The sequence below is a fragment of the Salvelinus namaycush genome, chromosome 19 (genome assembly GCF_016432855.1).
Source record: "Salvelinus namaycush isolate Seneca chromosome 19, SaNama_1.0, whole genome shotgun sequence".
NCBI lineage: Eukaryota > Metazoa > Chordata > Actinopteri > Salmoniformes > Salmonidae > Salvelinus > Salvelinus namaycush.
The window spans coordinates 372,872-389,003 of record NC_052325.1 but is presented as its reverse complement, the minus strand read 5'-3'; the positions used below and the strand labels follow the sequence as shown (position 1 = coordinate 389,003).

The 16,132-nt window shown below is 38.7% G+C and overlaps 1 protein-coding gene across 1 annotated transcript in view; it reads right to left on the bottom strand.

Moving 5' to 3' along the window:
- Positions 1-16,132, bottom strand: part of LOC120064503 (disco-interacting protein 2 homolog A-like) — a 198,358-nt gene that overhangs the window by 35,023 nt on the left and 147,203 nt on the right. The window contains exons 13-16 of the mRNA XM_039015120.1: positions 7,967-8,069; positions 2,445-2,509; positions 1,563-1,656; positions 730-849 (exon numbers count right to left, since the gene is read on the bottom strand). Of these exons, the coding sequence (XP_038871048.1) occupies positions 730-849; positions 1,563-1,656; positions 2,445-2,509; positions 7,967-8,069 (382 nt within the window). The remainder of the gene's footprint in view (positions 1-729; positions 850-1,562; positions 1,657-2,444; positions 2,510-7,966; positions 8,070-16,132) is intronic.

The window sequence follows — 16,132 nt, the reverse complement described above, 5'->3', positions numbered from 1 at the left end:
CTGGCAGTATAGTATGTACAGGCAGTGTGTACTGGCAGTATAGTATGTACAGGCAGTGTGTACTGGCAGTATAGTGTGTACAGGCAGTGTGTACTGGCAGTATAGTATGTACAGGCAGTGTGTACAGGCAGTATAGTATGTACAGGCAGTGTGTACTGGCAGTATAGTATGTACAGGCAGTGTGTACTGGCAGTATAGTGTGTACAGGCAGTGTGTACTGGCAGTATAGTATGTACAGGCAGTGTGTACTGGCAGTATAGTATGTACAGGCAGTGTGTACTGGCAGTATAGTGTGTACAGGCAGTGTGTACTGGCAGTATAGTATGTACAGGCAGTGTGTACTGGCAGTATAGTATGTACAGGCAGTGTGTACTGGCAGTATAGTATGTACAGGCAGTGTGTACTGGCAGTATAGTATGTACAGGCAGTGTGTACTGGCAGTATAGTATGTACAGGCAGTGTGTACTGGCAGTATAGTGTGTACAGGCAGTGTAGTATGTACAGGCAGTGTGTACTGGCAGTATAGTATGTACAGGCAGTGTGTACTGGCAGTATAGTGTGTACAGGCAGTGTAGTATGTACAGGCAGTGTGTACTGGCAGTATAGTATGTACAGGCAGTGTGTACTGGCAGTATAGTATGTACAGGCAGTGTGTACTGGCAGTGTGTATTGGCAGTATGTGTTGTGTACAGTACTGTGTACAGTATATGTTGTAGTGTTTAGACTTACAGGGGTTAGCTCCATCAGTTACTATGAGCATCCTCAGAGAGCTCAGGCTGATGTCTCTCTGGTCTCTCTGGGCCAACAGGGACCAGTGCATGTCTCTGGACTTCACCACCGCTACGCGCGCTACAGAGACACAGTGTTTAGCCAATCACAACTAGCCTCACACAGCGCTCAGCCAATCACAACTAGCCTCACACAGCGCTCAGCCAATCACAGCAGGATAGACAATAAGAGAAGACTCACTCACTGGCCATAGTGACTCAGAAGACAGACACTGTCTCAACACATCACACACACACACACAACACACACAACACACACAACACACACAACACACACAACACACACAACACACACAACACACACAACACACACACACACACACACACACACACACACACACACACACACACACACACACACACACACACACCAGAACCTGGACCCCTCCTCACCTTTGTAAGTGTGAACCTGGACCCCTCCTCACCTTTGTAAGTGTGAACCTGGGCCCCTCCTCACCTTTGTAAGTGTGAACCTGGGCCCCTCCTCACCTTTGTAAGTGTGAACTTGGGCCCCTCCTCACCTTTGTAAGTGTGAACCTGGGCCCCTCCTCACCTTTGTAAGTGTGAACCTGGGCCCCTCCTCACCTTTGTAAGTGTGAACCTGGGCCCCTCCTCACCTTTGTAAGTGTGAACCTGGGCCCCTCCTCACCTTTGTAAGTGTGAACCTGGGCCCCTCACCTTTGTAAGTGTGAACCTGGGCCCCTCCTCACCTTTGTAAGTGTGAACCTGGGCCCCTCCTCACCTTTGTAAGTGTGAACCTGGGCCCCTCCTCACCTTTGTAAGTGTGAACCTTCTGAATCCAGGACAGAGGGTTAACCTTCATCAGGGAGTAAGGGATGCTGATCACGTGCATCCTGGTCACCACACTCTGCCAGGCAGCAGCAACAACATGGTGAACACAGGGACAGTATTTACCGGGGTTGGTCTCTGCAGTGTCCCTGACACACCATGTCAGGAGAACACTGACAATACAAGTCATGTCACATAGTTTAGTCTGAACAGTACCTGCTAGTCATGTCACATAGTTTAGTCTGAACAGTACCTGCTAGCATTTCAAACCCAGGTATGTACGTGTGTGTGTGTAGTCTGTGTAGTGGTTGAAAAAGATAACTTGAGTAAAAGATAAATTAATAGAAAATGACAAGTAAAAGTGAGTCACCCAGTAAATTACTACTTGAGTAAAAGTCAAAGTATTTGGTTTTAAATATACTTAAGGATCAAAAGTAAATGTATAAGTATAAATCATTTAAAATGTGTTTTATTAAGAAAACCAGACGGCACCATTATCTTGTTTTTAAAATGTACGGATAGCCAGGGGTACACTCCAACACTCAGACACCTTTACAAATGAATAATGTGTTTAGTGAGTCCACCAGATCAAAGGCAGTAGGGATGACAAGGGATGTTCTCTTGATAAGTGTGTGAATTTGACAATTTTCCCATCCTGCTAAGAATTCAAAATGTAACAAGTACTTTTGGGTGTCATGGAAAATGTATGGAGTAAAAAGTACATTATTTTCTTTGGGAATGTACAAACAGATATAGTAGAGTAAAGTACAGATAGCTCAAAACACTACTTAAGTAGTACATTAGTGTTTTTACTGAAGTAGTTGACACCACTCTGTATGTATAATGAGCGTATGAAGCACAACTCACAGTGAGAACCCCGTGCCACAGTCCTGCATCTCTCTTGAAGTCCAGGACGTTGCAAATGGTCTCAGCTGGAACAGAAACAATTAGTCACTTATAAAATACAATATTACAACTTCACGGTTTCTCACTGGCCACATAAAGCCTGAATGATATGAAATCCCCTCCTGAATAGAGAACCAAAGTGGGACCTTGATTTGGTTCTGAATCACATTTTTATCAAAATGTGTTTTTTGGCAGAAATGCCTTCTGGAACATGTGAACTTTCATGTACCTCAATAACAGACTTGTATTCCATCCATAAATACGAATACAATTGTGATATTACAAGACTAGTTGGTTTAGCCACAGAAAAAGACAGGAGCCTTCCCGCTAGCCAAACGCTCCCTAAAACACTTCAGCGAGCAGGCCTTTCTAAGCGTCCTGGCCTCGGGTATCCTGGAAGTATATTGACCACATTGCGTCAGTAGAGGATGCCTGGTTATTCTTTCAAAGTGCTTTCCTCACCATCTTAAATAAGCATGCCCCATTCAAAAAATGTAGAACTAAGAACAGACATAGCCTTTGGTTCACTATTGCCTTGACTGCTCAGCAAAAAAACACAATGTGGCGCACTAGCTTCGAATAGTCCGCGCAACACGCAACTTTTCAGGGAAGTCAGGAACCAATATACACAGTCAGTTAGGAAAGCTAAGGCTAGCTTTTTCAAACAGATATTTGCATCCTGCAGCACTAATTCCAAAAAGTTTTGGGACACTGTAAAGTCTATGGAGAACAAGAGCACCTCCTCAAGGCTGGCAACTGCACTGAGGCTAGGAAACACTGTCACCACCGATAAATCCACGATAATCGAGAATTTCAATAATCATTTTTCTACGGCTGGCCATGCTTTCCACCTGGCTACCCCTACACCAGCCAAAAGCTCTGCAACCCCCCCCGCAGCAACTTGCCCAAGTCCCCCCCGCTTCTCCTTCACCCAAATCCAGAAAGAGCTGCAGAATCTGGATCCCTATAATCTGGACCCTCTCTTCCTAAAATTATCCGCCGCCATTGTCGCAACCGCTATTACTAACCTGTTCAAACTCTCCTTCGTATCGTCTGAGATTCCTAAAGATTGGAAAGCGGCCGAGGTCATCCCCATCTTCAAAGGGGGAGACACTCTAGACCCAAACTGTTACAGACCTATATCTATCCTACCCTGCCTTTCTAAAGTCTGCGAAAGCCAATTGAACAAACAGATTACCGACCATTTCGAATCCCACCGTACCTTCTCCGCTATGCAATCCGGTTTCCGAGCTGGTCACGGGTGCACCTCAACCACACTCAAGGTCCTAAACGATATCATAACCACCATCGATAAAAAACAGTACTGTGCAGCCGTCTTCATCAACCTGGCCAAGGCTTTTAACTCTGTCAATCACCGCATTCTTATCGGCAGACTCAACAGCCTTGGTTTCTCTAATGACTGCCTCGCCTGGTTCACTAACTACTTCTCAGCTAGAGTTCTGGGTGTCAAATCAGAGGGCCTGTTGTCCGGACCTCTGGCAGTCTATGGGAGCGCCACAGGGTTCAATTCTCGGGCCGACTCTCTTCTCTATATATCAATGATGTCGCTCTTGCTGCGGGTGATTCTTTGATCCACCTCTATGCAGACGACACCATTATGTATACATCTGGCCCTTCTTTGGACACTTAACAAATCTCCAAACGAGCTTCAATGCCATACAACACTCCTTCCATGGCCTCCAACTGCTCGTAAACGCTAGTAAAACTAAACGCATGCTCTTCAACAGATTGCTGCCCACACCCTCCCGCATCACTACTCTGGACGGTTCTGACTTAGAATATGTGGACAACTACAAATACCTAGGTGTCTGGTTAGACTGTAAACTCTCCTTCCAGACTCACATTAAACATCTCCAATCCAAAATGAAATCTAAAATCGGCTTCGTATTTCACAACAGAGCCTCCTTCACTCATGCTGCCAAACATATCCTCGCAAAACTGACTATCCTACCGATCCTTGACTTTGGCGATGTCATTTACAAAATAGCCTCCAACACTCTACTCAGCAAATTGGATGCAGTCTATCACAGTGACATCTGTTTTGTCACCAAAGCCCCATATACTACCCACCATTGCGACCTGTATGCTCCTGTTGGCTGGTCCTCGCTACAGATTCGTCACCAAACCCACTGGCTCCAGGTCATCTATAAGTCTTTGCTAGGTAAAGCCCCGCCTTAACTCAGCTCAATGGTCACAATTGCAACACCCACCCGTAGCACGCGCTCCAGCAGGTATATCTCACTGGTCACCCCCAAAGCCAACACCTCGTTGGCCGCCTTTCCTTCCAGTTCTCTGCTGCCAATGACTGGAACGAATTGCAAAAATCACTGAAGTTGGAGACTTATATCTCCCTCACTAACTTCAAGCAGCTTACTGATCACTGTAGCTGTACACAGCCCCTCTGTAAATAGCCCACCCAACTAACAGCACCATACGGTTAAGCTGCTCCCACAACAGCTCAATAGGGTTGAGATCCGGTGACTGTGCTGGCCACTCCATTATAGACAGAATACCAGCTGACTGCTTCTTCCCTAAGTAGTTATTGCATAGTTTGGAGCTGTGCTTTGGGTCATTGTCCTGTTATAGGAGGAAATTGGCTCCAATTAAGCTCCATCCACAGGGCGTTGCAAAATGGAGTGATAGACTTCCTTCTTCAAGATCCCTTTTACCGTGTACAAATCTCCCACTTTACCACCACCAAAGCACCCCCAGACCATCACATTGCCTCCACCATGCTTGACAGATAGCATCAAGCACTCCTCCAGCATCTCCAGACACCAAAACACATTATTGTACTGTAGAGGAGAAGTTACCTTTTCTAATGATACCCTTTTTATGTCTCAACTCCTCACATTGTGCACAGAGCAGACACTACTAAAACCAGAGGATCAATGAACATTGTTTCTGGAAAATGAACGGTCAATTATTTGCTCGTGGCATTAGGGCACCACGTAAAGACCATTATACTAGCTGTCTAGTCTGTTTTATAAATGTGCAATAAGCATAAAACACAATTATATAAAGAACTGGCAACTCGTTCTCATTCTGAGAAATAAAGTAGGCCACTTGATTTCAACATCTGAACAAAGTGGACAGGCTTTTCAAACAGTTGGAGACAGACAGAAGAGTGTTGGCTAAACTTGCTGGCTAAACTTGAAATATAAAGATTAGCTGGCTAATCACCAGCACGAGGGCTTGAGAGATTGTTGATCAGCCCTGTGTTCATGTCCTATAGCCTAATGCCTGCTAAAATAAGGTAGTGAATGTGCATTATGCATGGCTGTAGTTACATTTGAAACAAAAAAAGGGTATTTTCATCAAATCTAAATCTAAATTGTCACATGCATCAAATACAATTACAGTGAAATGCTGACTTACAAGCCCTTAACCAACAATGCAGTTAATTTTTTAATAATAATAATCAAAGAGCAGTAAAATAACAATAGCGAGACTATATACAGGGGGTACCGGTACAGCGTCAATGTGGAGGCTATATACAGGGTATTACGGTACAGCGTCAATGTGGAGACTATATACGTGGTCCCGTGTGGCTCAGTTGGTAGAGCATGGCGCTTGCAACGCCAGGGTTGTGGGTTCATTCCCCACGGGGGGACCAGGATGAATATGTATGAACTTTCCAATTTGTAAGTCGCTCTGGATAAGAGCGTCAGCTAAATGACTTAAATGTAAATGTAAATATACAGGGGATACCGGTACAGAGTCAATGTGGAGGCTATATACAGGGTATTACGGTACAGAGTCAATGTGGAGGCTATATACAGGGTGGTACCGGTACATAGTCAATGTGGAGACTATATACAGGGTGGTACCGGTACATAGTCAATGTGGAGACTATATACAGGGTCAAGTTGGAGGCTATATACAGGGTATTACGGTACAGAGTCAATGTGGAGGCTATATACAGGGGGTACCGGTACAGAGTCAATGTGGAGGCTATATACAGGGTATTACGGTACAGAGTCAATGTGGAGGCTATATACAGGGTATTACGGTACAGCGTCAATGTGGAGGCTATATACAGGGGGTACCGGTACAGAGTCAATGTGGAGGCTATATACAGGGGGTACCTGTACAGAGTCAATGTGGAGACTATATACAGGGTGTACCGGTACAGAGTCAATGTGGAGGCTATATACAGGGTGTTACGGTACAGAGTCAATGTGGAGGCTATATACAGGGGTTACTGGTACAGAGTCAATGTGGAGGCTATATACAGGGTGGTACCGGTACATAGTCAATGTGGAGACTATATACAGGGTATTACGGTACAGAGTCAATGTGGAGGCTATATACAGGGTGTTACGGTACAGAGTCAATGTGGAGGCTATATACAGGGTATACTGGTACAGAGTCAATGTGGAGGCTATATACAGGGGTTACTGGTACAGAGTCAATGTGGAGACTATATACAGGGTGTACCGGTACAGAGTCAATGTGGAGGCTATATACAGGGTGTTACGGTACAGAGTCAATGTGGAGGCTATATACAGGGGTTACTGGTACAGAGTCAATGTGGAGGCTATATACAGGGTATTACGGTACAGAGTCAATGTGGAGGCTATATAAAGGGTATTACGGTACAGAGTCAATGTGGAGGCTATATACAGGGGGTACCGGTACAGAGTCAATGTGGAGGCTATATACAGGGTGTTACGGTACAGAGTCAATGTGGAAGCTATATACAGGGGGTACCGGTACAGAGTCAATGTGGAGGCTATATACAGGGGGTACCGGTACAGAGTCAATATGGAGGCTATATACAGGGGGTACCGGTACAGAGTCAATGTGGAGGCTATATACAGGGGGTACCAGTACAGAGTCAATGTGGAGGCTATATACAGGGGGTACCGGTACAGAGTCAATGTGGAGGCTATATACAGGGGGTACCGGCACAGAGTCAATGTGGAGACTATATACAGGGGGTACCGGTACAGAGTCAATGTGGAGGCTATATACAGGGGGTACCGGTACAGAGTCAATGTGGAGGCTAAATACAGGGGGTACCGGTACAGAGTCAATGTGGAGGCTATATACAGGGGGTACCGGTACAGAGTCAATGTGGAGGCTATATACAGGGGGTACCGGTACAGAGTCAATGTGGAGGCTATATACAGGGGGTACCGGTACAGAGTCAATGTGGAGGCTATATACAGGGGGTACCGGTACAGAGTCAATGTGGAGGCTATATACAGGTGGTACCGGTACAGAGTCAATGTGGAGGCTATATACAGGGGGTACCGGTACAGAGTCAATGTGCGGGGGCACCGGTTAGCCGAGGTAATTGAGGTAATATGTACATACATGTAGGTAGAGTATATAATTGCAAAAAAAGCGGGTTAAACTATTTTGATAAAATACTTAAATTATTAGTAGGCTGAATTCATTAGATTATTAGGGCGTGACAGTGGACTAGCATGGCTGGATGAGAGACAGAGACTCACCCTCAGTGTATCCACAGGCCTGTGTGAGGGCGTGACAGTGGGCTAGCATGGCTGGATGAGAGACAGTTATACCCATTGTGCTCCCCTCCTTACTGGTCTTGTACTGTAGAAAACAACAATATACAGTTAGATTTACATCTAGTTCACCCACTATTAAAGACAGTACTAAACAACTTTACATATAGTTTACCCACTATTAAAGACAGTACTAAACAACATTACAGTTAGATTTACATCTAGTTCACCCACTATTAAAGACAGTACTAAACAACATTTACATCTAGTTTACCCACTATTAAAGACAGTACTAAACAACATTACAGTTAGATTTACATCTAGTTCACCCACTATTAAAGACAGTACTAAACAACATTTACAGCTAGTTTACCCACTATTAAAGACAGCATTAAACAACATTATACAGTTAGATTTACATCTAGTTCACCCACTATTAAAGACAGTACTAAACAACATTTACATCTAGTTCACCCACTATTAAAGACAGTACTAAACAACATTTACATCTAGTTTACCCACTATTAAAGACAGTACTAAACAACTTTACATATAGTTTACCCACTATTAAAGACAGTACTAAACAACATTTACATCTAGTTTACCCACTATTAAAGACAGTACTAAACAACATTACAGTTAGATTTACATCTAGTTCACCCACTATTAAAGACAGTACTAAACAACAATATACAGTTAGATTTACATCTAGCTCACCCACTATTAAAGACAGTACTAAACAACAATATACAGTTAGATTTACATCTAGTTCACCCACTATTAAAGACAGTACTAAACAACATTTACATCTAGTTTACCCACTATTAAAGACAGCGTTAAACAACATTATACAGTTAGATTTACATCTAGTTCACCCACTATTAAAGACAGTACTAAACAACATTTACATCTAGTTTACCCACTATTAAAGACAGTACTAAACAACATTAGAGTTAGATTTACATCTAGTTTACCCACTATTAAAGACAGCGTTAAACAACATTATACAGTTAGATTTACATCTAGTTCACCCACTATTAAAGACAGTATTAAACAACATTTACATCTAGTTTACCCACTATTAAAGACAGTACTAAACATTATACAGTTAGATTTACATCTAGTTTACCCACTATTAAAGACAGTATTAAACAACATTTACATCTAGTTTACCCACTATTAAAGACAGTACTAAACAACATTATACAGTTAGATTTACATCTAGCTCACCCACTATTAAAGACAGTACTAAACAACATTACATCTAGTTTACCCACTATTAAAGACAGTACTAAACAACATTACATCTAGTTTACCCACTATTAAAGACAGAACTAAACAACATTTACATATAGTTCACCCACTATTAAAGACAGTATTAAACAACATTCCCATCTAGTTTACCCACTATTAAAGACAGTACTAAACAACTTTACATCTAGTTTACCCACTATTAAAGCCAGTACTAAACAACATTATACAGTTAGATTTACATCTAGCTCATCCACTATTAAAGACAGTACTAAACAACATTATACAGTTAGATTTACATCTAGCTCACCCACTATTAAAGACAGTACTAAACAACATTTACATATAGTTCACCCACTATTAAAGACAGCGTTAAACAACATTATACAGTTAGATTTACATCTAGTTTACCCACTATTAAAGACAGTACTAAACAACATTATACAGTTAGATTTACATCTAGTTTACCCACTATTAAAGACAGTACTAAACAACATTACAGTTAGATTTACATCTAGTTTACCCACTATTAAAGACAGTACTAAACAACATTATACAGTTAGATTTACATCTAGTTCACCCACTATTAAAGACAGTACTAAACAACATTTACATCTAGTTTACCCACTATTAAAGACAGCGTTAAACAACATTATACAGTTAGATTTACATCTAGTTCACCCACTATTAAAGACAGTACTAAACAACATTTACATCTAGTTTATCCACTATTAAAGACAATACTAAACAACTTTACATCTAGTTTACCCACTATTAAAGACAGTACTAAACAACATTATACAGTTAGATTTACATCTAGTTTACCCACTATTAAAGACAGTATTAAACAACATTTACATCTAGTTTACCCACTATTAAAGACCGTATTAAACAACATTTACATCTAGTTTACCCACTATTAAAGACAGTACTAAACAACATTTACATCTAGTTTACCCACAATTAAAGACAGTACTAAACAACTTTACATATAGTTTACCCACTATTAAAGCCAGTACTAAACAACATTATACAGTTAGATTTACATCTAGTTCACCCACTATTAAAGACAGTACTAAACAACATTTACATCTAGTTTACCCACTATTAAAGACAGCGTTAAACAACATTATACAGTTAGATTTACATCTAGTTCACCCATTATTAAAGACAGTACTAAACAACATTTACATCTAGTTTATCCACTATTAAAGACAATACTAAACAACTTTACATCTAGTTTACCCACTATTAAAGACAGTACTAAACAACATTATACAGTTAGATTTACATCTAGTTTACCCACTATTAAAGACAGTATTAAACAACATTTACATCTAGTTTACCCACTATTAAAGACCGTATTAAACAACATTTACATCTAGTTTACCCACTATTAAAGACAGTACTAAACAACATTTACATCTAGTTTACCCACTATTAAAGACAGTACTAAACAACTTTACATATAGTTTACCCACTATTAAAGCCAGTACTAAACAACTTTACATCTAGTTTACCCACTATTAAAGACCGTATTAAACAACATTATACAGTTAGATTTACATCTAGTTTACCCACTATTAAAGACAGTACTAAACAACATTATACAGTTAGATTTACATCTAGTTTACCCACTATTAAAGACAGTACTAAACAACATTTACATCTAGTTTACCCACTATTAAAGACAGTATTAAACAACATTTACATCTAGTTTACCCACTATTAAAGACAGTATTAAACAACATTTACATCTAGTTTACCCACTATTAAAGACAGTACTAAACAACATTTACATCTAGTTTACCCACTATTAAAGACAGTACTAAACAACATTACAGTTAGATTTACATCTAGTTTACCCACTATTAAAGACAGTACTAAACAACATTACAGTTAGATTTACATCTAGCTCACCCACTATTAAAGACCGTATTAAACAACATTTACATCTAGTTTACCCACTATTAAAGACAGTATTAAACATTTACATCTAGTTTACCCACTATTAAAGACAGTACTAAACAACATTATACAGTTAGATTTACATCTAGTTCACCCACTATTAAAGACAGTCCTAAACATTTACATCTAGTTTATCCACTATTAAAGACAGCATTAAACAAAATTATACAGTTAGATTTACATCTAGTTCACCCACTATTAAAGACAGTACTAAACAACATTTACATCTAGTTTACCCACTATTAAAGACAGTACTAAACAACATTTACATCTAGTTTACCCACTATTAAAGACAGTACTAAACAACATTACAGTTAGATTTACATCTAGTTTACCCACTATTAAAGACAGTACTAAACAACATTACAGTTAGATTTACATCTAGCTCACCCACTATTAAAGACCGTATTAAACAACATTTACATCTAGTTTACCCACTATTAAAGACAGTATTAAACATTTACATCTAGTTTACCCACTATTAAAGACAGTACTAAACAACATTATACAGTTAGATTTACATCTAGTTCACCCACTATTAAAGACAGTCCTAAACAACTTTACATATAGTTTACCCACTATTAAAGACAGTACTAAACAACATTTACATCTAGTTTACCCACTATTAAAGACAGTACTAAACAACATTTACATCTAGTTTACCCACTATTAAAGACAGTACTAAACAACATTTACATCTAGTTTACCCACTATTAAAGACAGCATTAAACAACATTATACAGTTAGATTTACATCTAGTTTACCCACTATTAAAGACAGTACTAAACAACATTTACATATAGTTCACCCACTATTAAAGACAGTATTAAACAACATTTACATATAGTTCACCCACTATTAAAGACAGTACTAAACAACTTTACATATAGTTTACCCACTATTAAAGACAGTACTAAACAACATTTACATCTAGTTTACCCACTATTAAAGACAGTACTAAACAACATTTACATCTAGTTTACCCACTATTAAAGACAGTACTAAACAACATTACACAGTTAGATTTACATCTAGTTCACCCACTATTAAAGACAGCATTAAACAACATTATACAGTTAGATTTACATCTAGTTCACCCACTATTAAAGACAGTACTAAACAACTTTACATATAGTTTACCCACTATTAAAGACAGTACTAAACAACATTTACATATAGTTTACCCACTATTAAAGACAGTACTAAACAACATTTACATATAGTTTACCCACTATTAAAGACAGTACTAAACAACATTATACAGTTAGATTTCCATCTAGTTCACCCACTATTAAAGACAGTACTAAACAACATTAGTTAGATTTACATCTAGTTCACCCACTATTAAAGACAGCATTAAACAACATTATACAGTTAGATTTACATCTAGTTTACCCACTATTAAAGACAGTACTAAACAACATTTACATATAGTTCACCCACTATTAAAGACAGTATTAAACAACATTTACATCTAGTTTACCCACTATTAAAGAAAGTACTAAACAACATTATACAGTTAGATTTACATCTAGTTCACCCACTATTAAAGACAGTACTAAACAACATTTACATCTAGTTTACCCACTATTAAAGACAGTACTAAACAACATTTACATCTAGTTTACCCACTATTAAAGACAGTACTAAACAACATTACAGTTAGATTTACATCTAGTTTACCCACTATTAAAGACAGTACTAAACAACATTATACAGTTAGATTTACATCTAGTTCACCCACTATTAAAGACAGTACTAAACAACTTTACATATAGTTTACCCACTATTAAAGACAGTACTAAACAACATTTACATCTAGTTTACCCACTATTAAAGACAGTACTAAACAACATTACAGTTAGATTTACATCTAGTTTACCCACTATTAAAGACAGTACTAAACAACATTATACAGTTAGATTTACATCTAGTTCACCCACTATTAAAGACAGTACTAAACAACTTTACATATAGTTTACCCACTATTAAAGACAGTACTAAACAACATTTACATATAGTTTACCCACTATTAAAGACAGTACTAAACAACATTTACATATAGTTTACCCACTATTAAAGACAGTACTAAACAACATTATACAGTTAGATTTCCATCTAGTTCACCCACTATTAAAGACAGTACTAAACAACATTAGTTAGATTTACATCTAGTTCACCCACTATTAAAGACAGCATTAAACAACATTATACAGTTAGATTATATCTAGTTTACCCACTATTAAAGACAGTACTAAACAACATTTACATCTAGTTTACCCACTATTAAAGACAGTATTAAACAACATTATACAGTTAGATTTACATCTAGTTCACCCACTATTAAAGACAGTACTAAACAACATTTACATCTAGTTTACCCACTATTAAAGACAGTACTAAACAACATTTACATCTAGTTTACCCACTATTAAAGACAGTACTAAACAACATTACAGTTAGATTTACATCTAGTTTACCCACTATTAAAGACAGTACTAAACAACATTTACATCTAGTTTACCCACTATTAAAGACAGTACTAAACAACATTTACATCTAGTTTACCCACTATTAAAGACAGTACTAAACAACATTACAGTTAGATTTACATCTAGTTTACCCACTATTAAAGACAGTACTAAACAACATTTACATCTAGTTTACCCACTATTAAAGACAGTACTAAACAACATTTACATATAGTTCACCCACTATTAAAGACAGTATTAAACAACATTTACATCTAGTTTACCCACTATTAAAGACAGTACTAAACAACATTATACAGTTAGATTTACATCTAGTTCACCCACTATTAAAGACAGTACTAAACAACATTTACATCTAGTTTACCCACTATTAAAGACAGTATTAAACAACATTTACATCTAGTTTACCCACTATTAAAGACAGTACTAAACAACATTACAGTTAGATTTACATCTGGTTTACCCACTATTAAAGACAGTACTAAACAACATTTACATCTAGTTTACCCACTATTAAAGACAGTACTAAACAACATTACAGTTAGATTTACATCTAGTTTACCCACTATTAAAGACAGTACTAAACAACATTTACATCTAGTTTACCCACTATTAAAGACAGTACTAAACAACATTTACATATAGTTCACCCACTATTAAAGACAGTATTAAACAACATTTACATCTAGTTTACCCACTATTAAAGACAGTACTAAACAACATTATACAGTTAGATTTACATCTAGTTCACCCACTATTAAAGACAGTACTAAACAACATTTACATCTAGTTTACCCACTATTAAAGACAGTACTAAACAACATTTACATCTAGTTTACCCACTATTAAAGACAGTACTAAACAACATTATACAGTTAGATTTACATCTAGTTCACCCACTATTAAAGACAGTACTAAACAACATTTACATCTAGTTTACCCACTATTAAAGACAGTACTAAACAACTTTACATCTAGTTTACCCACTATTAAAGACAGTACTAAACAACATTTACATCTAGTTCACCCACTATTAAAGACAGCATTAAACAACATTTACATCTAGTTCACCCACTATTAAAGACAGTACTAAACAACATTATACAGTTAGATTTACATCTAGTTTACCCACTATTAAAGACAGTACTAAACAACATTTACATCTAGTTTACCCACTATTAAAGACAGTACTAAACAACATTACAGTTAGATTTACATCTATTTTACCCACTATTAAAGCCAGTACTAAACAACATTATACAGTTAGATTTACATCTAGTTTACCCACTATTAAAGACAGTACTAAACAACATTTACATATAGTTTACCCACTATTAAAGACAGTACTAAACAACATTACAGTTAGATTTACATATAGTTCACCCACTATTAAAGACAGTACTAAACATTTACATCTAGTTTACCCACTATTAAAGACCGTATTAAACAACATTTACATATAGTTTACCCACTATTAAAGATATTATTTAAAGACAGTATTAATCATACAGTTAAACTCAGCAAAAAAAGAAACACTGACATTCCTGTCTTGAAGGAAATCACGCACAGAACGAGCAGAATGGCTGGTGGCATTGTCATGCTGGAGGGTCCTGTCAGGATGAGCCTGCAGGAAGGGTACCACATGAGGGAGGAGGATGTCTTCCCTGTAACTCACAGCATTAAGATTGCCTGCAATGACAACAAGCTCAGTCCGATGATGCTGTGATACACCGCCCCAGACCATGACGGACCTTCCATCTCGATCCCGCTCCAGAGTACAGGCCTCGGTGTAACGCTCATTCCTTCAATGATGAACGCGATTCCGACCATCACCCCTGGTGAGACAAAACCGCGACTCGTCAGTGAAGAGCACTTTTTGCCAGTCCTGTCTGGTCCAGCGACGCTGGGTTTGTGCCTATAGGCAACATTGTTGCCGGTGATGTCTGGGGAGGACCTGCCTTACAACAGGCCTACAAGCCCTCCGTCCAGCCTCTCTCAGCCTATTGCAGACAGTCTGAGTACTGATGGAGGGATTGTGCGTTCCTGGTGTAACTCGGGCAGTTGTTGTTGCCATCCTGTACCTGTCCCGCAGGTATGATGTTCGGATGTACCGATCCTGTGCAGGTGTTGTTACACGTGGTCTGCCACTGCGAGGACGATCAGCTGTCCGTCCTGTCTCCCTGTAGCGCTGTCTTAGGCGTCTCACAGTACGGGCATTGCAATTTCTTGCCCTGGCCACATCTGCAGTCCTCATGCCTACTTGCAGCATGCCTAAGGCACGTTCACGCATATGAGCAGGGACCCTGGGCATCTTTCTTTTGGTGTTTTTCAGAGTCAGTAGAAAGGCCTCTTTAGTGTCCTAAGTTTTCATAACTGTGACCTTAATTGCCTACCGTCTGTAAGCTTTTAGTGTCTTAACGACCGTTCCACAGGTGCATTT